The 26695-nt window shown below is 45.3% G+C and overlaps 1 protein-coding gene and 1 pseudogene across 2 annotated transcripts in view; one reads left to right on the forward strand and one right to left on the reverse strand.

The window, feature by feature from the left end:
- LOC125437990 (cytochrome P450 2J2-like) overlaps positions 1-23284 on the reverse strand; it is a 52103-nt gene extending 28819 nt beyond the window's left edge. For both annotated transcript variants that reach the window (XM_048506106.1, XM_048506107.1), the window contains exons 1-4: positions 22979-23284; positions 19954-20116; positions 11728-11877; positions 5915-6075 (exon numbers count right to left, since the gene is read on the reverse strand). In XM_048506106.1, coding sequence (XP_048362063.1) covers positions 5915-6075; positions 11728-11877; positions 19954-20116; positions 22979-23185 — 681 coding nt within the window. In that variant the 5' untranslated portion in view covers positions 23186-23284. The remainder of the gene's footprint in view (positions 1-5914; positions 6076-11727; positions 11878-19953; positions 20117-22978) is intronic.
- LOC125437494 lies at positions 11939-14100 on the forward strand (annotated as a pseudogene).
- Positions 23285-26695: the final 3411 nt, after the last annotated feature.

Consider the following 26695-nt stretch of genomic DNA (forward strand, 5'->3'; position numbering starts at 1 on the left):
CCAGAGCAATTCTTGCTTGGACTGTTCTGCAGATTGCAAAACTTCGCATTCCTGTTGTTCTCGATCCTTTTGCAGCTGCTGATGTAACTCCTCATGTTCCTTGTCATACTCTTCCTTGAATTGAAACCACTGATGAACACGTTTGTCAACCAAGGCTTCCCAGGCCTCCTGCCATTCACGCTTAGCCCGGTCCAGCACAGCCTGTTGCGCGTGTAGGGAATGTAGACCTGGGTCTTCTTGGGGTCCCGGCCATCCCGGCTCTTCCTCCTCGCATGAAGGGCCGGCACCAGGAGGATCAAGTGACTCCACTGGCACATCCTCCCTGAAAGCTCCATGGGGAAACGAACCTGGGTGTGAAGCACCCAGATTCACCAACTGATCCCACTCCACTTCCTCATCGGGCCAAGGGCTTTGAGACTCTCCTCAGGGTGATTCGGTTTTGCCCGAATCATGTCTAGGAAGTGTTTTTTGGGGGACCTTGGGTTGAGCGCCGGTGCTGTGTAGGTGTCCAGTAGCCATGGTCTCCTTGATCAAGAAATTGTTCAAGCGACTTGCGAGTAGTACCATGGATAGCAGAAAGACCAATCTCCTCAGTTACCATCCTCATGACGGGTTTGTAATCCATCTGATGGCGGGTGGTGAAATGCATCGCTGCCGGTTCACGGTCCATGGCAGCTCCTTCACCCATGTCACATTGTTCCTGGGTCAGGGGAAGGCAGCATGCTGACAGGGTTCTGCGGGTCGCCATCAGAGTTGCCTGTTCAACCTGCTCCTGCAACCTAAGGAAAGTAACACTCCGGCTGAGATGAGGTCGGGACAGTGCAACCAACGACAGAGGCTCTGGTTCTGGATCCAACTCCTGCTCAGACTCCTCTGCATGGACCAGGGCAGGGGGAGATCAGGCAGGACCCTCTATGGGGGTTTCCATCCTAACCTCATATTCAGAGTTGAAAGAATCCCTGTTTTTCATGGTCCGTGGAGGTGAGACCACGGCAAGACATCAGGTAACCTTGTACTTCACATCAAAAGTTACACTGAGAGGTCTGAACTCGCATAATGTAATGAACTAGTAAAGTCCAGGCAAAAGTAACCGTTCTCAGTTCTTTATTGTACTGGCAGTCATAGTCGAATACAGGCAATACGAGTTCTGAAAGCCTCAGAACTTTGATAATAGTTTTAACACAGTAGCAAATCTCTTTCCCGCCACATGAAAATCAACAGTTCATAGTTTCACACAGTCAAGCTGAGATAACAGGAAAGCAGAAATCCCCAGACCAGGCAGAGAGCCAGGACTGACAGGCAGGAAAAATCCAAGGACAGAACACACACCAACATCATCCTAGCATATTAAGAACATAAGAACATAAGAACAAGCCAGCTGGATCAGACCAAAGTCCATCTAGTCCAGCTCTCTGCTACTCGCAGTGGCCCACCAGGTGCCTTGGGGAGCTCACATGTAGGATGTGAACGCAATGGCCTTCTGCGGCTGTTGCTCCCAAGCACCTGGTCTGTTAAGGCATTTGCAATCTCAGATCAAGGAGGATCAAGATTGGTAGCCATAAATCGACTTCTCCTCCACAAACCTGTCCAAGCCCCTTTTAAAGCTATCCAGGTTAGTGGCCATCACCACCTCCTGTGGCAGCATATTCCAAACACCAATCACACGTTGCGTGATGAAGTGTTTCCTTTTATTAGTTCTAATTCTCCCCCCCAGCATTTTCAATGGATGCCCCCTGGTTCTAGTATTGTGAGAAAGAGAGAAAAATTTCTCTCTGTCAACATTTTCTACCCCATGCATAATTTTGTAGACTTCAATCATATCCCCCCTCAGCCTCCTCCTCTCCAAACTAAAGAGTCCCAAACGCTGCAGCCTCTCCTCATAGGGAAGGTGCTCCAGTCCCTCAATCATCCTTGTTGCCCTTCTCTGCACTTTTTCTATCTCCTCAATATCCTTTTTGAGATGCGGCGACCAGAACTGGACACAGTACTCCAAGTGCGGTCGCACCACTGCTTTATATAAGGGCATGACAATCTTTGCAGTTTTATTATCAATTCCTTTCCTCATGATCCCCAGCATAGAGTTTGCCTTTTTTACAGCTGCCATGCATTGAGTAGACATTCCCATGGAACTATCAACTAAGACGCCTAAATCCCTTTCCTGGTCTGTGACTGATAGCACTGACCCCTGTAGCGTGTATGTGAAGTTTGGATTTTTTGCCCCTATGTGCATCACTTTACATTTTGCTACATTGAACTGCATTTGCCATTTCTTAGCCCACTCACCTAATTTATCAAGGTCCGCTTGGAGCTCTTCGCAATCCTTTGCGGTTCTCACCACCCTACATAATTTGCTATCATCTGCAAACTTGGCCACCATGCTACCCACCCCTACTTCCAGGTCATTTATGAATAGGTTAAAGAGCACTGGTCCCAAAACGGATCCTTGGGGGACACCTGACATCTCTCCACTGTGAGAACTTCCCATTTACACCCACTCTTTGTTTCCTGTTCCTCAACCAGTTTTTAATCCATAGGAGGACTTCCCCTCTTATTCCTTCATTGCTGAGTTTTCTCAACAGTCTCTGGTGAGGAACTTTGTCAAAAGCCTTTTGGAAATCCAAGTAGACATGCCTGTTTACACCCTCAAAGAACTCTAGTAAGTTTGTAAGACAGGATTTGCCTCTGCAAAAGCCATACTGACTCTTTCTCAGCAGGTCTTGCTTTTCTACATGTTTTATAATTTTATCTTTAATGATCTACTAATTTACCAGGAACAGATGTCAAACTGACTGGCCTGTAATTTCCCGGGTCCCCCCTAGATCCTTTCTTAAAGATTGGTGTGACAATTTCATGCTTGAGCTCTTTAAGAACTCTTGGGTGAATGCAATCTGGGCCAGGGGATTTGGTAACATTTAAGTTTATCAATGGCTGCCAGAACTTCTTCCTTGTCTACCACTATCTTCGCTAGTTCCTCGGATTCGCCTCCTAAGAAGCTTGGTTCAGGTGCAGGAATGTTCCTCACCTCCTCTTGGGTGAAGACAGATGCAAAGAATTCATTCAGCTTCTCTGCAATCTCCCTGCCATCTTTTAGCACACCCTTTGTTCCTTCATCATCTAACGGGCCTACCGCTTCCCTTGCTGGCTTCCTGCTTTTGATGTACTTGAAGAACTGTTTGTTGCTGGTCTTGATGTTCGCAGCCATGCGTTCCTCATAATCCTTTTTTGCCTCCCTTACAGCTAACTTGCTTCTCTTTTGCCACCATTTGTGTTCCCTCTCCTATTCTTCATTAGCCAAACTGGACTTCCATTTTCTAAAAGACATTTTCTTTTTTCTGATAATTTCCTCAACCTCTCTTGTTAACTATGGTGGCTTTCTTTTGGACTGGGTGCTGCCTTTTCTAACCTGTGGAACACATTCCAGCTGAGCTTTTATTACTGTGTTTTTAAATAACCTCCAAGCATCCTGGACAGTTTTGACTCTCTTGATTTTCCCTTTCAGCTTCCTGCACTATCCCCCTCATCTTTGAGAAATTCCCTTTCTGAAGGCAAATGTAACTACATTAGTAGTTGCCACTTGTTCGCATGCTGAGATACTGAATCTGACAGCATTGTGGTCGCTGTTCCCTATCGGCTCAACAACACTGACTTCCTGCACCAGGTCCTGGGTCCCACATAGAATTAGATCTAAGATCACCTCTCCCCTGGTTGGTTCCACAACCATCTGCTCTAAGCCACAGTCATTTAGCATATCCAGGAATGCTCTCTCCTTACTATGACCTGAACATGCATTTTTCCAGTTTATATGGGGATAGTTAAAATCACCCATTACCACTACATTTTTTTTTGTTGGCCTCTCTAATTTCTTTTTCCATCTCAGAATCCTCTTGTGCACTTTGGTCAGGGGGACGATAATATATTCCTAATATTAAACTGTCCTTCACACCTGGTATTGATATCCACAGTGATTCTGTAGGGGAACCAGCTCCCCTTGCATTGTCTATTTTATGTGATACTATGCTCTCTTTGATGTAAAGGGCAACTCCACCCCTATGCGCCTGTCCTATCCTTCCTATAGAGCCTGTAGCCTGGTATAACAGCATCCCACTGGTTCTCTCTATTCCACCATGTCTCTGTAATGCCCACTATATCAAAGTCCTCCTTCAAAACTCTGTACTCTAGCTCCCCCATTTTAGGTCGAATGCTTCTACTAATAGCATAGAGACACCTGTATACCCTGTCTCTGTCCTTAACCTGGGATTTATGTGCTTTACCCTCAAGTCTTTTGTAGACACTATCCCTTGTCACATGCACATTGCTATGTTCCTTGCTTGTATGTGGTTGATTTAGAAAAACCTCCCTCTCTGTCTGCATCCCCATAGATACTGTATTCCGAACCGAAGTCATCTCAGCTCCTGTCGGCTTTCCCCCAGTGATCAGTTTAAAAGCTGTTCTGCCACCTTTTTAATGTTGAGCGTCAGCAGCCTGGTTCCTCTTTGGTTAAGATGAAGCCCGTCCCGTTTGTACAGGCCTGCCTTGTCCCAAAAGGTTCCCCAGTTCCTGACAAATCTGAAACCCTCTGCCTTACACCACCTTCTCATCCACGCATTGAGACCCTGTATCTCCGCTTGCCTAGCTCGCCCTGTGCATGGAATGGGTAGCATTTCTGAGAATGCCACCTTGGAGGTCCTGGACTTCAACCTGTTTCCTAGCAGCCTAAATTTAGCTTCCAGAACCTCCCGGCTACATTTCCCAATGTCGTTCGTGCCAATGTGGACCACAACTGCTGACTCCACCCCAGCACTGTCTAAAAGCCTATCTAGACGAAGCGTGACATCCGCAACCTTCGCACCAGGCAGGCAAGTCACCATGCGGTCATCACGCCTCTCACAAACCCAACTCTCCTTATTTCTAATGATCGAATCACCCACTACGAGGAGCCCCCCACCTCCCCGAGGGTTATCCTCAGTGCGAGAGGATAGCTGATCACCAGTTAAGGAAGGGATCCCATCTAAGGGAGCATCTTCCCCCATCTCAGACTGGCACCCTCCGTCCCCAAGACCTTCATTCTCCATGACATCTGAAGAGATGTCACCTTGGGAGTGGGACCCGGCTGTTAGGTCCCTGAAAGCCTCGTCTGTCACCCTCTCTGCCTCTTTCAGCTTCTCCAGGTCTGCCACCTTGGCTTCAAGAGAACGCACACGTTCCTTGAGTGCCAGGAGCTCATTGCAGCGAGGACACACCCACGACTTCTGTCCTAGTGGCAGATAGTCATACATGTGACACTCAGTGCAAAACACTGGAAAGCCCCCATCCCCCTGCTGGCTTTCTGCCTTCATATCTGATTTGTTAGATATTTAAATATTAAGCTTTTAGTCACTGCCCCCCTGGAGCTATCTGCATGTACTATCTGTCAAATATGTCCTTATTAATTTAAAAACAAAAACAAAAAAATTACATTAAAATTGCCTTACAAGGAGAAAAAGAGATAACCCCTGTTAAAATACACTGTTTTAAAAACTGTGGCTTTGAGAAAAGCCCTCCAAAATGAACACCAGCAGGTCACTCTGCTCTTCCTGGCCAAGTCTTCTAATTATCGGTTGGTGTATAGTTGCTTTGAGCCTTGGCGTAGTAGATTTCTTCTGTGTTTTACTCTAAATACTACCAACTGCAGTGAAGTTCAAAGAGAGTTCACACAATGCCTGCCAAGAAAATGAAGTCATGATGCAAAACATGCTAAATCAAAAGGAAAGCATAGTGGGATGTAACTGGAATGCCTGAATGGGAAATCATGAAAAACAGAAGAGAGTTGGAGAAGGAAGGGACAACCTGAGTGGGATTGTGTCCATCTGGATGTCTTCCAGGAGCTGATATTGGTTCTCTCCTGGGATTCCACAACATCTCAAAGAGGACTCACCTGACTCCAAACACTTCCTTGAAGGAAGAGTGCCTCATCAAGCAAATGCAGTAGCTTCCGGAATTGGCTGTCATGGTAATCATAGCGGTCCCCAAAAGTGAGAGAACAGATGATATTTGAAACGGCATTATTAATCTGAAAATGCGGGTCAAATGGCTGACCTTGAGAAGGGGAAATAAGTAGTTATCGCTTTTTTACAAGAAAAATAGAATGAAGAAAAAATCATGAGAACTAACCTTTCACAAGAATAAATTATTTAGTGACTATTTCAAATTCATCACAGAACTTTGTAATGCTGTTGCTATATACATGTCTAGGCCTCACCCCTGTAGTCCTGGATTCTCCCTCCCCTAGCTAATGTCCCCGCTTGCTGGGTGATGGGGTCCATCCCAAATTAAAGGCCCCAACGCAGTGGGCCTACGGAGCACCATAGCAACTGATGTCTTAAAAGTCCAACGGTGGGCACAGACCCACAGTAGCCAGGCTGGCCTTGCCCCATGCTCAACAGGGCCAGCATGACTTCACCTTAGGGGAAAGGCTGAGTGGGTTGTTCCAGGGCTGTTCCCATAAAAGTGGGCTCAACAGTCAAGAAGGAGGCTTAAGAGGCGGCAGTTTAGGAGGAGGACAGGGGACGGGTCTGGGAAGGGATCGACCTAATCCTTCTATCAGGCCCTTCCAGCACTGGGGTGCCACAGTCACACTCTTCATGATGGCCAGACCATGGAGGCCTTGGCAAGGTCTGAAGGGCCTCCCTGCTCCTCAGCCCCCTACAATGAGACATTCAGTATATCAAATCAAATCATTTATTTACGGTCATCATAAACGGTAAACAGAACAGCAATAATGGAAATACACAATTCAGCAATAATGAATCACCAATCAAAGATAGTACATAGTACAAAATATATAGTCAATATTGCTGACTGAAGGGAAGTTTGCAGTAATTAAATAATTTATATACATTTTTTTTCTGTGACTTATGTTTAAAATCCCGTTTCACCTAAATTGTGATACAATGGATAAAAATACAAAGATTGGAATAGTGATAAAAATTTAGGTACAAGAGGCCCCTACAGTATTGCAAAAAGGAAGCCAATAAGGACTGGCTAAAAAACTGGACTTCCGGCCAAGTCGTCTAAAAACTGAACTGATCTAATCTTCCCTTCCCTTGACAATTCAGCCACAGGATATCTCTTTTTGTCTTTACAGATGAGTGCACAGAAACATGCCGTTTCCCGTGTGGTTTTCTGGTTTCTGCCGAACAATATATAATCCAGTAAATCTTTGTGATTTAGGCCGGTTAAGGCAGACAGGACAGGACTAAGGATTTCCTTTCGGGGCTGTTCGTACATCTAAAAAGCATGTGATCGGTAGTGTCAATTTCGCCTAGGGGGAGGGGCAAAGCCTTTTTTCGTAAGGAACTTTCTTATATTTTCCCTCTAGCAGTAATGAGGGAAGAGAGTTGCATCTGGCCAATGTAAAAGATCTTCTTATGTTGGTGTTTTCCAAAAAGAACAGATATGGTGCTGTACTAACTTGCCATCTTAAATGTTCTGGTGCAAGGAATTTAGAGCACTTCTGTAGGTCTGTTTGTCTCCTTATGTCAGATATTTTTTGTTTTGACTAGTATACAGGCCCTTTCAGCTCCTATGGCTCGAAGAGTTTCTACTGAAAATCCCATCTGCTGTATGGAAGTTTGAACTGACTTATGCCAGCTGGACTGAAAATTATCCTGGAAGATCAGGGGAAGAAGACCTTGAGGACTATAAAAGCAGCCAAGCCATTTTGTGATTGATAATAAACAAATCAAGGCTTCAATTTTTAACATCCTAGTTTTGAGCCTTATCCATGAGTTGGAGATGTTTTTTGGAACTTGTATCAGGGATCTTAAAAACTTGGATTGTACTCTTTCTAGCGGAGCAAATGATGAAGAGGGAGATCCTAGAAAGGATCCGTAGACTAATTTCGGGATTATTTTTTGCTTTAAACCGTTTTATTGCTGCTGGAATATAGGAACCTCCTCTTGTATAAAAAATTTTTAGAATGCTATTTGCGGACCTTTCACTGGCATTAGCCATTTGAGTATGATGGATAGATTTGGAGCCCGAGGCCTGGAGTACCACCCCTAAATATTTGTAACTGCGAACCTGTTCAATCTTGTTTCCTGCTAACTGCCACTTTCTAGATCTGGGGCAATTTCCAAAAGCAAGAATCTTAGTTTTTTGGAAATTTATTGTTAGATATTCATGTTGGCAGTATTGTGTGAACTTATTTAGGGCTCTTTTAAGGCCAATGGGGGTTCTTGAAAGAATTACCGCATCATCAGCGTACAGCAGGGCTGAAATGTTAGCCAATTTAGGGGGGTGGAATGATGGATCATTTAGATGGGAGACCAAGTCATTCAGATAGAAAATAAATAACTTTGGGGTAAGAAGACAACCCTGTCTTACACCCTTATATGTTTTAATTGTGTCAGTTAAAAAGCCATTTCGGTTATATCTGACTCTCATTCAGCATATCAGCATTTTCACCATAGCTATTTTTTCCAATTGGTATCTGTTTCATTCTTAATTGTGCAAGGAATACTGAACGGCAGGAGGGCTCCAATGCACATACAGAGTTCTGTTCAGCAGAAAACCCCACATGGACGTCAGGGTCTACAGAAGCTCTTCAAACTCCCCTTGTCGAGCCCCAGTTCTATGGACCAATTCACACTCTGCAACTCTGGGTTTAGAAGCCTTTATTGATAGACATCAGTTGGCCAGAGGAAAGAAGCCAGTTCTGAGAACTGTCTTGAATAACCCAAGTATATAAACCCCCCCTTGCCTTTCCTCCTCCCAATTCCACACCTCCATCCCACACTGCCCAGAGCTCTACAGAAAGGAATGCAAGATAGACTCAAGGTCAGGACACCAGAGATAAAGGCACCACCTGGCCTCAGGCACACCTACTTCATTAGACTAGTCAAAAGCTAAAGTAACCCACACTGGCGTAATGCCCATTGGGCAAGGTGGGCAGCTGCCCAGGGCATCACCTTGTGGGGGGCATCAAAATGCTGGGTTCGTTTTTGGGTATTTTTAGTGGTTTTCCATTTTTGGCCTGCAGGGGGAACAGTTTTTAGGCTAGCGGCACCACAATTTCAGCGTATCATCAGGAGACTGTCCTTATGCTACCCCCCAGGTTTGGTGAGGTTTGGTTCAGGGAGTCCAAAGTTATGGACTCCCAAAGGGGGTGCCCTATCCCCCATTGTTTCCAATGGGAGCTAATAGGAGATGGGGGCTACAGTTTTGAGGGTCCATAACTTTGGCCCCCCTGAACCAAACTACACCAAACCTGGGGGGTATCATTAGGAAAGTCTCCTGATGAGACCATGAAAGTTTAGAGGCTGTGCCTTCAGAAATGTGCTCCCCCAGCCTGCAACCCCCATGGACAGCAATGCAGAAAACTCAATGCAGAACAAAGATTCTTGGGCAAATTTCGGGATGTTCTTGCAGAGAGGGTGTTCTTGGACGTATCAGCACCATATTTTCAGGATATCATCTGGAGACTGTCATGATGGCACTCCCAAGGTTTGGTGCAGTTTGGTTCAGGGGGTCCAAAGTCATGGACCCTCAAAAGGGTAGCCCCCATCTCCTTAGCAAAGAATGGGGGATGGGGCACCCCCTTTGAGGGTCCATAAATTTGGACCCCCTAAACCAAACTGCACCAAACTTGGGGGGGGGGTACCATAAGGACAGTATCCAGATGATACCTGACATTTTGGTGCTGATACATCAAAAATGTGTCCCCTTCAGGAACATCCCAGAAATTTGCCCAAGAATCTTTGTTCTGCATTGAGTTTTCTGTATCGCTGTCAATGGGGGTTGCAGGCTGGGGGGGGGGCACATTTCTGAAGGCACAGTCTCAAAACTTTCAGGGACTCATCACGAGACTTTCCTGATGATACCCCCCAGGTTTGGTGCAGTTTGGTTCAGGGGGTCCAAAGTCATGGACCCTCAAAAGGGTAGCCCCCATCTCCTTAGCAAAGAATGGGGGATGGGGCACCCCCTTTGAGGGTCCATAAATTTGAACCCCCTAAACCAAACTGCATCAAACTTGGGGGGGACCATAAGGACAGTATCCAGATGATACCTGACATTTTGGTGCTGATACATCCAAAAATGCGTCCCCTTCAGGAACATCCCAGACATTTGCCCAAGAATCTTTGTTCTGCATTGAGTTTTCTGTATTGCTGTCAATGGGGGTTGCAGGCTGGGGGGGCACATTTCTGAAGGCACAGTCTCAAAACTTTCAGGGACTCATCAGGAGACTGTCCTGATGATACCCCCCAGGTTTGGTGCAGTTTGGTTCAGGGGGAACTAAGTTATGGACTCTCAAAACTGTAGCCCCCATCTCCTATTAGCTCCCATTGCAAGCCTTTATTGGCATAGACAACAGTACAACAATAATAAAAACGGATTAAAAAGCATATACAATGCAGGAAATAAATGTTAGGTCGAAGGAAATCTACTGGCGTTTAGTAATTTCCAGGAGAAAATCTGCCACTGTCATACAGAGAGAAGGATCAGGATTGTCCAACAAGTAGTGTAATCTAATTAAAACAGGGAGATCTGGTAAATGTAAAGGAGTAAGATTCACATACTTGGATCTGATTTCCTTGAATCTGAGATAGTGTAGTGATTGGTGGGCCAGAGATTCAACTGAGCCATCATTACACATGGGCACAATCTTTTAGCCTTTTCTTGCTTATTAAATCTGCCATGTAACAAGGAGCTGAAGAAGGCGCAATAACATTAAACCCGGCAAGTAAGTATTATGGCTCTCCTTTGAGCAGGCTTTATTAAGCAATACAGGTAGTGTGCCAAGTGTGGCCCCATTGGAAATGGGGAGAGAAAAATACAGGGGAGAGGAGCATGTTTTCAATGGCAGCTCTTGGTGATTAGGGTAGAGAACTCTCTATCCAATAGTTGGACCTTTTAATTAATTCTATAAAGCTTCTAGAATAGGGACAAAGGGCACTGACAGTCCAATAGAGGCCATTTTCTTCTGGCCAATTATAACTGGAAAACCAGGGGTTGGAAATGGGTGTCAGAAGAGCAAGAGCCCGGTGGACCAGGGAATTACAGTCCGAGAGAAAATGAATTTGCAGCCAGAATCTAAAAGCCCTCAGCCAAGCGACTGATTCCAAGGAGTTTTGACCTAACTCCAGACAAAGGGCTGCATAGGGCATGCAATTTGGGGACTAGCTCCCATTGGAAACAATGGGGGATGGAGCACCCCATTTGGGAGTCCATAACTTTGGACTCCTTGAACCAAACCTCACCAAACTTGGGGCATAGCATAAGGACAGTCTCCTGATGATACGCTGAAATTTTAGTGCTGATATGTCTACAAATGCACCCCCTGCACGCCCTAATGTCCTGGTGCAAAAAAAAATTGGTCGTGATGAAGTGGCCGACCATGGGGGGGGGGGCATCCAACTCAGGTTTTGCCCAGGGCTACAGTTTGCCTCGTTACGCCCCTGGTAACCCACCATCACCTGATGGATGCCAGGCTGCAGCCTGACACCCCTCCCATCCCATAACTTTTGTTCTGATGCTGTTATATTAGCATGACAGAGGACCCTTGTTACCTTCCCGTGGGGGGCGGGGGTTGGGCTCATTGTGCACATAGATCTTCCTTCCAGCATCCATCTAATGTTTCACTGTCAAGAGAGTATGTACACTCTCCAACAGGAAGTTACCTGGGGAGCATTCTGCCTCCTCCATCCATGGAGTAGCCCCTCATACAACATGCGGGACTCTAGAGCTTACCTCTTTCATCTCTGATCGCCTCAGTAAGGAACTGGGTCTCTTCTTTTATTTGTTGTTCTAAACTTCTCTTCCCCAAACCAAAGTTTCTGAGAGTTGATAAAGCAAATCGTCTTTGTTCTTTCCAGATGCTTCCATTCGAGTTGATCAACCCTGGGTGGAAAACAGCATTCTTAACAGTAAGGAAAAATAAGCCCCATTCTCCTATTGGTTTGTACAGATCTGCTTAGAGTTAAAACATGTATATGATAGGGAGATTTTGCAGCGGGATACAAAGTCATGGAATATATTTTTAACCAAAGTTGACACAGTACAGCTGGGAGACTTTGGAATAGCTCGAGTGCTCAATAGTACAGTGGAGCTTGCTCGAACTTGTATAGGAACACCTTACTACTTGTCACCCAAAATTTGTGAGAATAAGTTTTACAACTGTGAAAGTGACACATGGGCTCTTGGCTGCGTTCTCTATGAAATATGTATGCTGAAGCATGCATTTGAAGCTGGAAATATGAAGAATTTGGTACTCAAGATAATCTTTGGATCATTTCCACCTGTTTCTATACATTATTCGTATGAACTATGGAGCCTAATTTCAGTTATTTAAAAGAAATCCTAGGGATAGATCCTCAGTGAACTCCATATTGAAGAAAATGTTTATAGTTAAATGCACTGAAAAATTTCTCCTGCCACAGTTGATTGCAGAAGAGTTCAGCCATAAAGTGTTGCAAAAGTTTGGGCCGGATGCTCCACGGGTAAAGAGACCAGCTCAAGGACAAAACTTGGCTCCTGCTGCTCCTGCTCAGAAGATTACCAAGTCTGCTGCTAAATATGAAGTGCCTGTAATCATTAAGAAGCCTGGGGGTGGAGCTAAAAAGTACTATGGGAAGCCTTTGCTTAAACGTAGACAGAAAGGGAGAAACCAGGAGAAGAAAGTAGGAAAATGTTTGAGGAAGCTGCTAAAAAGAAAAGGCTAGAAATGTTTGGGAAAGAAAAGTGACAGAGATCAGATCTGTTGTGAGACACCTCTGAAGATGCCAGCCACAGATGCAGGCAAAACATTAGAAACAAGATCCACCAGACCACAGCCACACAGCCCAGAAAACCCACCAGAACCAGTTGAATCCAGCCGTGAAAGCCTTCGACAATACACTATCATGCTATTTTTATCAGATGCAACAACAAAGAGAAAACATTAAATTAGCAGAGGGGAAAGAGGCTGGACTGAGAGAAAAGCAAGCTCCAGAACTTGTTGACAGAAGACTTCCACCTGGAGCTCCTCTAGGTGTTCCTAATGGGCCTGAAGGTCACCCTCATTCACCTGATGCTGATGCAATTAGGAAACAGGTGAAAAGACTGGAGGAAGTAACAAGCCAATGCAAACAGGCAGAAAGGAGGGGTGAGTGCAGAAAGAGCTCAACAAGTTGAAGAATTCTGGCCGCAGAAGCGAGAAGCCTTGCAAAACAATGCCTGTCCTGAGGGACCTGTGGAATACTTGGCAAGGCTGAGACAAATTAGGCTTCAGAACTTCAACGAACGTCAGTAGATTAAAGCCAAACTTTGTGTAGAAAAGAACGAAGCTAGAGATTCTCCTGTTCAGGAACTAAATGAAGAAGCAGAAATAAAGTGTAAAAAAATTGAAGCGCTAAAGGCACAAGCAAATGCCCGGACTGTGGTTCAGCTAGAACAAAAAAGAGACGGAGCTTATGAAAGAGAGAAGAGAACATGGGAAGAGCATCTTGCAGCCAAAGGGATATATAATCCTATGGGAGCTGGACATTGAAGTCCCATACATGGCAGACAAGAAGCTGGAGGTTCTCCCACCAGGATGATAAAGCCCAGTTCACCCCAAGTCATCTCCATGACGTCAGCTTTGAAGGAAGTGAGTGCGGATGCAAATGCTGTCAAATCTCAGGAACCTTTGGCAGAAGTAAACCCTGATATGGCTGTTCAAAACAAGCCAGAAATACTCCGAAGACTGAATCAAAACTTTAAAGCCCAAGAAGATGCGAAAGAGCAACATGAACTTCAGCCTAGAGAAGAAAAGTGTTTGATCTTAGCTGATTGCAAGAAGTGGGAGGCACGGGCTCAACTTGTGGTTCCTCTAGCTCAGTTAACAGTGGAAGGATCCTTCTCAGGGACAGAAGCACAAACAATTGGGAATGTTGTTAAAGTAGATGTAGCAGAACTCCAGCGAAAAGTACTGATTCAGTACTGAAGATTCTAGGGGAGGCTGAGTTGCAACTTCAGACTGACCTTCTAGATGACCTAAGCATTACCAATGAAACTGTAAAACTGGTTTGGGGGTTCGGGTTAGACCCCTTCCCCTTCTGCCTTCCCTCCCCCTTCTTTCTGTCACTGTTGGGATTTGTGGCCTAGTGGGCCTACCTGTTAGTTTCTTTGGTGGTTGTTCTTCACTGTTGGGGTTTGTGGCCTAGTGGGCCTACCTGTTGGTCTTTTGTGAGGTTAGGAGTAGGTTTCTAGTATGATCTATTTACCTTCCAATAAGATTACCTGTCCTTACAATAAGGGTACCTTTCAATAAGGTTAGTTACTTTGTCCCTGACCTCTGCCCTTTGTTACTTCATGTAATATGGCTGATGGCCTATTCTTTCTTGGGCCTTCTATTTGATGGGGGGTGTACATGTTGCATTTTTATTAACATGTTTTTCAAAATCTACAAATTATTTTCAATGTGGCGTCCCCTTCTTTCTTGCCTTCTGGTTTTAGCAAGTTGCTGAATGATGGTTAACCTCATTTGGATAATTTTCAGGCCTTCATTTCTTCTGATACTGGTAGAGCTTTGGTATATTTCTTTTCATGTTCTGGGGATTAAAGTTCTCTCTGCTATCCCCATTCACTGGCTAATTTCTTGCCACTCTTTTTTGACTCTTTCTCCACTTGTAAGTTCTTCCTGGACTTGTTCTCGGATGTAGAATTCCATCAGAATCCATCAGAATCCAGAATCCATCAGCAGTGGTGGAATTCAAATAATTTAACGACTGGTTCCGGTGGTGCGATTCAAATAATTTAATAACTGGTTGTTTACAAGCACCATTTTAACAACAGGTCTGCCAAAGTGGTGCGAACCTGCTGAATCCCACCACTGCTTGTCAGGTGCTGTCAAAGTATCAGCGTAGATGAGCAAAATCCACATGACAATTATGTCCAACCTTGGACAGTGCTGAGTGCAACTGATAAGGCACCTGCACCTGCTAGGCGAACGTTTTGTATATATGTGGTAGAGAGAAGGCAGTGGTGTAGCTCCCATGGGGACATCCAGAGACAAAAGTCCTGGGCACCCCTGGGGGACTCACGTCACCGGATTGCCCCCCTTGCGCCCCCCCCCTTCTTGCCTGCTGCTCTCTGTTTCGCTCTCCGTCTGGTTTCACTCTCAGTCTCTGTGTCCCTCTCTATGTCAAACTAGCTCACTTGGCTCTCTATTTATGTCTCCATAATCAGTGAGCCCTTCAAGTTATGGGGAGTCTCAGTTTCATTCTACAGCTTCCCAGCATCATCAGGGCATCTGCAGATTTTGTAATTTGCACTCATCCCTTTCTGCCCCTCCAAAAAGATTTTTTTTCAAACTGTCCCCCAGCACCCTCAGAGCCTTCATGCAAATTAGCCTTCCACTCATTGGCAACTTTCAGTTTTGCCTCAGGGATGGAGGTGGCTAGAATACTGATGACGGGCTGGGATGGAGCTAGCCAGGAGAACAGATCATGCACACCCTTTTGAAAATTGCCCTGGTAAATTTTAAAAGAAAAGATGACCTTCTACTTTTTGTTTTGAAGAGAGGCTTTTGCCTCATGAGTGAGCTATTCAGATAAAAGATTTTTACCTAGCTTCTTCAATCATAACTCCAGCCTTTTTTGCCCTCCTTGTGCGAGAGCTTTCCAGCAAAAGTTTCTTCCAGCATAACTCCAGCCTATTCCTGCCCTCCTTGTGCAAGACTCCCAGGTAAGTACATATAGGCGTGCACCCTCTTTGAGCAGTCTGGTTTGCCTGGAATTGGACTCTCAGCATTGCCCATCTCAAAAGTCTTTGAGCTGAGCCCCCTCCCTTTGCAAAATGGTGGCAGGAGAGCAGATTGCGAAAATATTGCTGGAATTGTATGGGTGGTGGAGTATTTTGAACCTCCCCTTCCACAAAAGGTCATAATTTCATTTAATTGTTTTTGCTGGGTTACTGCTGATGCAATGTATTATCCCCTTTCTTTTTGGAGGGAGGCTTGGTCTGAGCTTGGTTAGTAAAATGGTTGTGAGAGACTGCATTCTTGGCAATGGTGTTGTAAGGCTGACTGTTCCAATGAAGAGTATGAAGTGGTCTAGAAGTGATATTTTCCCCTTAAAATTTACCTCACCTCTGAGCCCCCATTTGTGGAAAGCTGGTGAAAATGGGTTGCATCACAGTATGAAAAAAAGACTTCAGCGCTCAGGTTTAGAGACATTTTAGAGGTTTCAGTAGCCGTTTCAGGTGTTTAATATGCATGCGCATGAAATGTGAGCATTCATATATATTCTATCATTTGAGATTGTAATACAGAAGCTAATTGGTGATATTGAAAAGAACTGAGAGATGGTAGATAAATGGTAAACCCTGAACCTGAGAAGAGGTGAGGCATGTTCTGGCTAGGGCAGAAGGAGGAGGATGAAATTCAGGGAGATAGAAAATAATTTATACTTTTGAAAAATAGGGGAAAGGAGATGGAAGCAATGGGGAGGGAGTGAAAAAGATGGGAAAGGGAGAGCAGTAGAAATACAGGATTTCTGCTTAGAGTCCCCTTCTTGTTCTCTGTAAGAAACCAGGCATTGTGCTGTGTGGATTTTGTTATTTCCCTCATTTCTGTTGCTCTGTTTGAAATCCAGACTCCATTGAAATGTACCTTATTTTCTAATCCAGAACAACTTGTACAGATCAGTTGTTCCAAAATGCAGAAAAATCCATTATAATTAGGAATCAAGGAATACAGTGAAGAGGCTTTATGCTCATTAAGAAAAGCAGCAAATTGTATTTATTGAATTTGAATACAGCCGCCAGGGCCTACCTAGGAGAGCCAAGGTAGGACTGTTTCCACATGGTGCTGAATATGTGCATTTGCAGCAGCAAGTGGCAATCTACATAGCAGTTTCTCTGAGCACTTTCATGAGCTTGGCTCCCTTTCAGCAAACTGCTTTTTGAGCTAAAAAAAACCCTTGATGTATCACTGTAGCAGTAAAAATAGATCTTAGATATTACTTATTCCCATCTTTATTTTAAAAGTCTAGGGCCCTTTTCTTTGCAGATATATGGGGGTAAATGCATCTTTGCAATGAAGAAAGCTAGAGAAATAATTACATAGATCATTATAATTTTATAGTACTATTATATAAAAAGCCTGGAAAACTCCTTTGCTAGCACTGGAATGTCATTCCAATGCCAGTCTCAGATTCTGTTCCCTGGGGCTGCCATTCCTGTGTGTGAGCTGTAATTCCAGTGCCAGAGCATAGATTCTGTTCCCTGGGGCTGCCATTCCAGTTTGGCACTCGTCAGGTGAGTCCCAGAGCACAGACTCTGTTAGCTGGGGATGATGTCATTCCAGCGTGGAACCTGCCATTTCAGGGCCAGAGCACAGGTTCCATTCCCGGCTGTCAGTTCTGGGAGAACATGGCAACTTCGTGTGGTAGATTCTGCACTGCACTCCACTGAAACCAGTCCTCTCTCTGGACCCCCCTTCCTCCGGTTTCACCTTGAAAACCTCCAGGTATTTCCCAGTCTGGAGCAGGTAACCCTAGTTCTGCCCAATGTTTTAATAATAGCTATATCTTCAATGGTTTAATGAAGAAAGAGCAGGGGACACAAACACATAGCTGTCATAATTTCTCTGCATCTGGGATTGTAGAGAGTGATGTGTTGGAATGCTGAGCAATTAGAGGTTGAATCTGCAGTGCGTGGAGTTCTTGTCGTGTGAAATAGGCATTCAGAGAAAGAGATGGAAATTCAGGCTTGCTGGTACTGTGTCTTACTTGGGCAGGTTTGATATTAATCCAAATTGGCTATTATTTCTGGCAATGCTTGGGAGAAATACAAAGGAATGAGTGGAAGGAAATAAAACATTATTCACAGTAGTAATAAAACATTTTGAAAGCATTTTGAAAATGTTGTCAACATTTTTTAATTTCTGCTGTGTGGCATGGCCCATGGAGTTCTAGTGACATATATTCAGAATCAATTGCCAACAAAAGGCAGCGCTGATACACCATATCAGCTATGGCAGGGGTAGGGAACCTGCGGCTCTCCAGATGTTCAGGAACTACAATTCCCATCAGCCTCTGTCAGCATGGCCAATTGGCCATGCTGGTAGGGGCTGATGGGAATTGTAGTTCCTGAACATCTGGAGAGCCGCAGGTTCCCTACCCCTGAGCTATGGCATGAAAGAGTACCAGATATGAAATGGAAAAGGATATTGTAGAACTGATATACTGTCATACTAATGATATGATTGCAGATGTGCTAACCAAGCCTCTACCAAGAGAAAGATTGGAGAAACTTTCAGTGGACTTGGACTCATAAGCACATAAGTGCACGCGTGCAAGTCTGAGAAGGGGTGTTGGAATATTCAGCCTTGTTTTGCAGCAGAAGCAGCAGGGAATTCTAGGAAGCTGCACAAGCAATCTAAAGGTGACAGTTAAAAAACATTGGTAGTGTTCTGTTCCCTCACTTGCTGACTGTCTCACTGACTCACTTGCCTGACTGAGTGAAAAAGATGTTCTCTATGCTTTGTAAACCAAATGCTATGTAAAAGTTCTCTAACAAAGATATTGTACCCCAACCAAACTGTAACAAACTATGAGCCATGTATGTAACTATATATATGTGATATTTTGTTAATGTGTATATACCGTATACGTTTTCTCTCTCAGTTAAGTAAAGTTCTGCTTATGATTATGAACTTCTGAGGTAAAACGGCTGGTCTTTTGAGAGACAACTATTCTAATTTGATGTGCTGACAATCCACATTTCTGCTTGTTACTCTGCTTGACAGGATTGCAGTTTGGCCCGCAATCAATATGCTATCAATGCATTACGTGTAAACCTGCTTGATGAAAGCCATCTTGCTCAGGAAAGCCATCTTCTGAAACAGTGTAAGAGTTTTTCTGCACTCTCTTCTGCCTTGGTCAGACCTCACCTGAAATATTGAGACCAGTTCTGGGCACCACAATTCAAGAAGAATATTTACAAGCTGGAACAGTTCAGAGGAGGATGACCAAAATGGTAAAAGGTCTGGAATCCACGCCCTATGAGGAGCTAGGTATCTTTAGCCTGGAGAAGAGAATGTTAAGGGGTGACATGATAGCCATGTTTAATATTTGAAGGGATGTCATGTTGAAGATGGAGCAAGCTTGTTTTCTGCTTCTCCAGAGACTAGGACAAAGAGTAATGGGTTCAAGATACAGGAAAAGAGATTCCACCTAAATATTAGAAAGAACTGACTAATGGCTGTTTGGCAGTAGAACACGCTGCCTTCTAGAGGGTGGTGGAGTTTCCTTCTTTGAAGATTTTTAAAGAGAGGCTGGCTGATCACATGTCAGGAGTGCTTTGATAATGTGTTCCTGCATGGCAGGGGGTTGGACTGGGTGGCCCTTGTGGTCTTTTCCAACTCTACGATTCTATGATCTATGATTCTAAGGGTCCTCCCATTCTATTTATCTCAGACTGGAGGTGTGAGGTGTTCTGCTGTGGCTGCCTTGTCTTCCGCCCCTTTTGTTGCTCAAGCAGCTCCTGGCCAGTGGCCTCAGAAAGGGAGGCAGAGGTGAGTGAGTCTGAACAATCCCTCCTAAGATGGCAGATTCCCAATGCTGAAGGGCACCTGGCCATCGTTCTTACTCCCCAACCATGCCCACTGGGTTTCTCTTAAAGGGATTGTTCCACACTCCTCTCCCCTCCTGGCTCAATCCAGCACCATAGGACACCCCCTAACCCTTCCCTGGGGCCCCAGATTGGCTGGCCCATCTGTCTATCAGGTGATTTAGGTGCCATGAGGCTACTTTTGCTGACCCTATGAGGCTGGGAGGCCACCACTGCTGTGGCCCTTTCTGGCTTTTCTCTCTTCCTGGGGTCTTTTGGTGCTCCACCTGTGTCTGACCTCCTCCCAGCCTTGAATAAATGCTCCAGCTGAGCCAGCTAAAAGGGATGCGGGAGGCGAACGGCTGATGTTTTGGGACAGTAAGTTACTCAATAAAAGAAGCTCACCAAATGGTCCAAAAATCTCCTCTAGCAAAGGAAAGTGCGGCCGATCCACGAAATTTTCTCCCTGATGAACAAGAGCTTCCTTCACCAGAGGCAGTCCAGTGACAGCCACAGCCCACATGTTGCCAATCTGCATACTGAAGATTTTGCCATATTTTTCTTCAAGCTGAAGAGGGAAGGAAAAATGACATAAAGGAGCTGAAAATCCCTTATGCTGCCTCTGGCTCCTATCCCTGAATGGAGGGAACTTAGGTATAAAACTCGTAATTTCAGAAAAGACTAATGCCTAAGATTGCACCAATTCCAGTTTCTTAATGAAGTTTCAAGCCGCTGTTTTAGGACAGACAAAATAAAGTATTGTCGAAGGCTTTCACGGCTGGATTCAACTGGTTCTGGTGGGTTTTCTGGGCTGTGTGGATCTTGTTCCTAACGTTTCACCTGCACCTGTGGCTGGCATCTTCAGAGGTATATCACAGAGGGAAGTCTGTTACACACTGTGCGATACTTCCCTCTGTGATACACTTCTGAAGATGCCAGCCACAGATGCAGGCGAAACGTTAGGAACAAGATCCACCAGACCACGGCCACACAGCCGAGAAAACCCACCAGAACCAAAAGAAAGTATTTTTCCCCTGGAAAGGGCACGTGGGAAACAGTACACAGCAATTCATATATCTTTTGTTCAAGTGTAAATGGTGCGTCCAGAGACTGTAGAACCAAGATTAAAGTCCCATCCAAATTGACACACTTATTGTAGCATTCATGAGCTTTTGTGAGCTTCAGCCCAGTTGGTGAGAAGCAGAAACACAGTATAATTCTAAATACCAGTTGCTGGAGATAAACTAGAAGCAGGGGCATAACGAGGCAGCCCTGGGCAAACTGTAGCCCTGGGCAAAACCTGAGTTGGATGCCCCCCACCCCATGGGCGACCACTCCACCACGACCAAATTTTTTTTGCACCAGGACATTGGTGCCTGCAGGGGGTGCATTTTTAGACATATCTGCACCAAAATTTCGAACTGCACCAAACCTGGGGGGTATCATCAGGGCAGTCTCCTGATGAGACCCTGAAAGTTTTGAGACTGTGCCTTCAGAAATGTGCCCCCCCCCAGCCTGCAACCCCCATTGACAGCAATACAGAAAACTCAATGCAGAACAAAGATTCTTGGGCAAATTTCTGGGATATTCCTGCAGGGGGCGCATTTTTCGATGTATTGGCACCAAGATTTCAGGGTATCATCTGGAAACTGTCCTTATGGTACCCCCCAAGTTTGGTACAGTTTGGTTTAGGGGGTCCAAAGTTATGAACCCTCAAAGGGGGTGCCCCATCCCCCATTCTTTGCTAAGGAGATGGGGCTACCCTTTGAGGGTCCATAACTTTGGACCCCCTGAACCAAACTGCACCAAGCCTTGGGGGGTGCCATCATCTCCAGATGATACCCTGAAATTCTGGTGCCAATACATCAAAAAATGCACCCCCTGCAGGAACATCCTAGAAATTTGCCCAAGAATCTTTGTTCTGCATTGAGTTTTCTGCATTGCTGTCCATGGGGGTTGCATGCTCGGGAGGCACATTTTTGAAGGCACAGTCTCAAAACTTTCAGGGTCTCATCAGGAGACTTTCCTAATGATACCCCCCAGGTTTGGTGTAGTTTGGTTCAGGGGGGCCAAAGTTATGGACCCTCAAAACTGTAGCCCCCATCTCCTATTAGCTCCCATTGGAAACAATGGGGGATGGGGCACCCCCTTTGGGAGTCCATAACTTTGGACTCCTTGAACCAAACCTTGCCAAACTTGGGGGGGTAGCATAAGGACAGTCTCCTGATGATACGCTGAAAATATGATGCCACTAGCCTAAAAACTGCGCCCCCTGCAGGCCAAAAATGGAAAACCACTAAAAATACCCAAAAATGAACCCTGCATTTTGATGCCCCCCACAAGGTGATGCCTTGGGCAGCTGCCCACCTTGCCCAATGGGCATTATGCCCCTGACTAGAAGTCATGGTTTCCCCTTCATGCTTCTGGACATGAATAGTCTTCCAAGAAGCATCTGTCTGTTTACTGCTGGAAGAACTGAGGGGCACCAGCAATTGCAAGCAGAAGAAAATAATGTGTTATATAAATCCTTTACTGTTACTTCCTGATCCCGGCAGGTTTCATCTGTAGCTTCATTGGGGGATTCCTTGTAGCCAGGGAAAAGACATGGAATAAAAACAAGTTGACATCTCTGGGTTGGGAAATACCTGGGGATCGGGGTGGGTGGAGCCTGGGGGGGCGGGGCAGAGTTTGAGCAGGGGAGAGACCTCAGCAGAGTATAATGCCATGGAGTCTGCCCTCTAGAGCAGCCATTTTCTTTGGGGGGGATACTGATCTTTGTAGTTTGGAGATCAGTTGTCATAGCAGATCTCCAGGCCCGCCTGGAGGTTAGCAACACTAGATCTGGCTAAACTAGCTAGGCTCTTATGCTCTGGCATTATTGGTGTTCATTTGCCTGCCATCTCGGCTGCTTCAAAGCGAGTGGCTCTCCTCTGCAGAGACCTACAACAAGCATCTCCAGCCTGTGAGTGACCCTTTTGCCTTTGGGGACAGAAGTTGCTCGCCAGGGAGACCCCCTCCCCCAACAGACCTGCTGCCAGGATTCAAGGCCCCCTGCAATAGCCAGTGCAGAAATAGTGCAGAAATTAGTTTGCTGAACAGGATTACGAGGTATGGCAACCAGTAATTCATTGCTGAAACTAGAATGCAAAACAATGATTCAGAATTAATAACTCATCATCCTCCCCAGCCCCCTCCCTCGAAATCCCAGTGGACTGAGCAACTAGCAAAGGTCTGAGTAAAGTGGAGTCTTCAAGGTCATCCCATAGATAAGACAGGTGTGGGCTGCCGAGCAGGTGAGAAAGGAAGGAGAAAGAAAAGCAGGGGTTTCCCATGCATGCCCCTTTCTCCTGGCCCACCCCAAAGATCCACGGTAAAAGCAAGGGGAAAAGCTGACATCCCAGCAGGTCTTGACTCTTCCCCGTGTCCTCACCTTCTGCATACCAAGAAGAGGGTTTTTATACGTCAGCTGGAGGATGTTGCCCACAAAAGGAAAGGGCTGAGGCCCAGGAGGGAAATCCTTTGGGCGCCGACTTTTCCTGTAGTTGGCAACGATCAGAAGCACAGCCAGGAACAACAGCAACGCCGGAAAAGGTGCCATCACTTCCCGGAGGGCTGAAAGCACTCCCTGCAGCATCATCCCCACCAGAGCTTTGGGTGGCAGAGGAGGGGGCTGCTTGTGACGGAGGAGGAGACCCACACACCCGACTGGAGAACAGCAGTCTGGAGAAGAGCAGCAACTTGGCGGAAGTTGCTGGTTTATAAAAGTTGCGTGCTAAGGGAGAGAGTGGGGCAAAGTTCATCGGCTGCACCCAGAGATGACGACAGTGTGATCATGCATGCCGCACACAGAGCAAATGCGGAGGAATGCATGCAAAAGACGCCGCTCGGCTGTCATTTCGCCTCTCTGCTTTCACTTCTGCAATATAAACATCCTTCCCGTGGTGCAGAGTAAAGAGGACTGAAAATGTCCTGTGGGTGATAGTTAGGATTTGCAAGTGTCTGTCACAATCCTGACTAGAAGGGGTTAACTATGTGCATGTTAATTAGGTACTGAGGTCACAGGTCATTGACTAGTTAACCCGGCATTGCATAGGTGAGACTTGGCACATAGGTCAGAGGTGATAAAGTTGTCTGTGTTCCTTTGTCTCATTCACATGCTCAGAAGTTCTTTGTTGGGATTCACTCATAAGCACCTTGGGCCTGAGTAAAGTAATCCTGTTAGTGCTAGGATAGAAAGCTGTTCTTTGTTTTATTCCATGTAACCCTTTTTACCCTTATTAGGAAGTAAACTGTTTTTATATAACCACAGCAATTGTCTCTGGGTCTATTATTTTTCTCTGCTAATAATCAAACAATCAAATTATCTAACAAAAGGTTAAGGGCTCCAGAACGCTTCTCGCTGCGACCCAGGAACGTTTTGAAACAGTGAGGGTTCCTCGCTGAAAAAGAGATCTGCTTTAGGCAGAGCTGCTGTGGATTGTTAAAAGGGACAGCTTTTTCTTTGCTCTGCTCCAAGCGAGTCCTGCAGAGGTTTTTGAAAGGGAGGCGTGGCTGAATCGCAGCCTTGGATTTACAGTTGCTGACTTCATTTGAATGGGAAAGAAGAAAACAAAAAGCAGCATGTCCCAGGGAAATGGAAACGACGCGGGGACCGCATCGTCTTCTTCCAGCAACAACAGCATTCCTCAGGACGGAGGACCCGTGAGTTACCCAGCTCCCAATCTGCCACCATTGCGGAAGTTAGAGAAACATAATCTTCTACTATGGCGTAGCTGTATGATTCAGCATCTGACTGTATGCCGCCGTTTAGAGCACATCTTAACAGAAAGACCCCCAGGGCCTAATGCCCTGCCTGCTGAGCAGAGGCGTTCTAAAGATGATGACGTACAAGCTGCCCTTCTCATCTCCTCTACTTCGAGTGACTCAGAAGCCTCTTTTTCTTTAAATGGCCATTCAGCGCAAGCCATTCATGATAGATTTGCAATTAATTCCCTGCATCACTTGAGATCCTTAAAGAAACGTTTATATACCACAAAAATGGCCCCACATGGCGATCACCTGGTGTACATGCAGAGTTTGAAAAATGAGATCGATGCTTCGGGCAACCCTCTGAGCACGGATGAATTTCTGATGGCTTTGTCGATGAGCCTTCCGGCCCGTTATGAAAACTGCGTTTTGGTTTTAGAAGCCAGGGATCACTGGGACATTGATTATGCAGTTAATTATTTGAGAAATACAGAAATTGGATTCAAAGAGGCCCAGTCAGAAAGAGGAATAGCCTCTTCTACTGCCTCTACACTGAAAGTAGATGGTCATTCCCGAGGGAGGGAGAAAAGATGTTTCATCTGTGATAAACCAGGCCATTTTGCCTCAGCTTGTAGAAGCAGAGTCCAGCCTCGTGGGGGCTATACAGATGTAAATAAGCCTAAACAAAGCAAACCGCCAAACAAGCAGGGAGTCGGGAAACCCCATCATTCCCTTGTGCCACATGAGAAGTTTAAAGGTACTGGGAAAATATTGTTGGCCACTGACCCTGAACCCAGTGAAAGACAAGGGTGGTTTGTTTCGGACTCTGGCGCCACAAAGCATTTAATTAATGATGAAAGATATTTTACTGATTTAAAACCATGTCATGAGACTCTGGCCCAAGCAAGTGGCTTTCACTTTAAACTGGTTGGTTGCTGTACTGTTGAACTTCATTTTATGAACCACAAGGGGGAGCTAGTCCCATTTACACTGAAGAATGCCTATTTGGTTAGAAATGCAAGTGAGTGCTTAATTGTTTTGATAACATTATTGGACTCTGGATGTAAAATTGTCTGGGAGAATGACAGATGTGAAATAATTGATGAAGAGATTGGAACCAGTTTCCTTGCTGAAAGAGAAGGACAATATTTTTATTTGAAAAATATAGAGAGTACTGATGTGCAGAGTCTTGAGAGTGATAATATGGAGAATGTTGAAGATGCTGATGGTGTTTTAAAGGTGTCTGAAGTAAATTGTTCACACAAGAGCTGCATTTTCGCTTGGCATTCTAGACTAGGTCACAAATCTTTTGATGCAGTCAAACAGTTTGTTACGAGCTCTGGACTGCAGGTCATAGATTGTGGTTTGAGCCAAAATAAAAAGGAAGGACCATGAGTGTCGAGAAGTGAGATTCCTGGAGAAAATCCATTGTGATCTAATTGGCCCTCTGGCGCCATTGCGTGGCGGAGCCAGGTATATACTCACCATTGTAGAAGGAAGAAGCAGGCATGCTAGCTGTTATTTTTTGAAATCAAAGAGTGATGTACCTTTGAAGTTAAAGAGCTACATTGCAATGGTTAAGAATAAGTTTGACAAAGCTCCAGAAATCCTTTTCTCAGATAATGGGAGCAAGTTTCTAAGCAATGACTTTCAGGAGTTCCTGGCAAGTGCAGGCATTGTGCATGCTAGGTCTGTGAAATATAGTGCTTTTCAAAACGGCTTAAATGAATGTTTCAACCGATGGATTCTGGAATCAGTTCGCTGTTTGTTGATGCCTGACCCCTACTGGGGAGAAGCAGTAAATACCGCCACTTATCTTTACAATAGAAGTCTATGCAAGGCCATAGGTAAATCGCCTTTTGAGATGTGGAATGGCAAGCTGCCTGCACTGAGACATTTGAAAGCATTTGGATCCAAAGTTTATGCTTTTGTCCCCAAGCAAAAGAGGAGGAAGCTCCACTCCCAGAGTGGATCTTTGGATTCTGGTTGGATTCAATGAATATTCATGGGGTTATCACATTTTAAACCCTACTATTGGAGATATTGAAATCTGCAATGCAGTTTACATTGATGAGAGAAATATCCTGAGTGCTCCTGAGCAGGGCAGTGCTGTGCAAAGGCCCACTCAAGAGGCTGAGGAAAGGACCTTTACACAAATGGCCAGTGAAGCAGCTGTTACCCCCAGGGCAGAGATGGAAGTTGTCCACTCAGAGGGCAGTCTGACTCAGAGCAGAGTGACACAGAGCAGCCTCAGAATGAGTCTGAGGAAGAAGAGGTTCCTTTCACTGAGAGGAGATCACAGAGAGCAAACAAAGGAGTCATGCCAAAGAAATTTGATGATTATGTGTGCCATGTAGACGTCCAGTCTGAGAGTGAACCCACAAGCAAGGATGAAAGTATG

The sequence above is a fragment of the Sphaerodactylus townsendi genome, linkage group LG08, assembly GCF_021028975.2.
Source record: "Sphaerodactylus townsendi isolate TG3544 linkage group LG08, MPM_Stown_v2.3, whole genome shotgun sequence".
Classification (NCBI taxonomy): domain Eukaryota; kingdom Metazoa; phylum Chordata; class Lepidosauria; order Squamata; family Sphaerodactylidae; genus Sphaerodactylus; species Sphaerodactylus townsendi.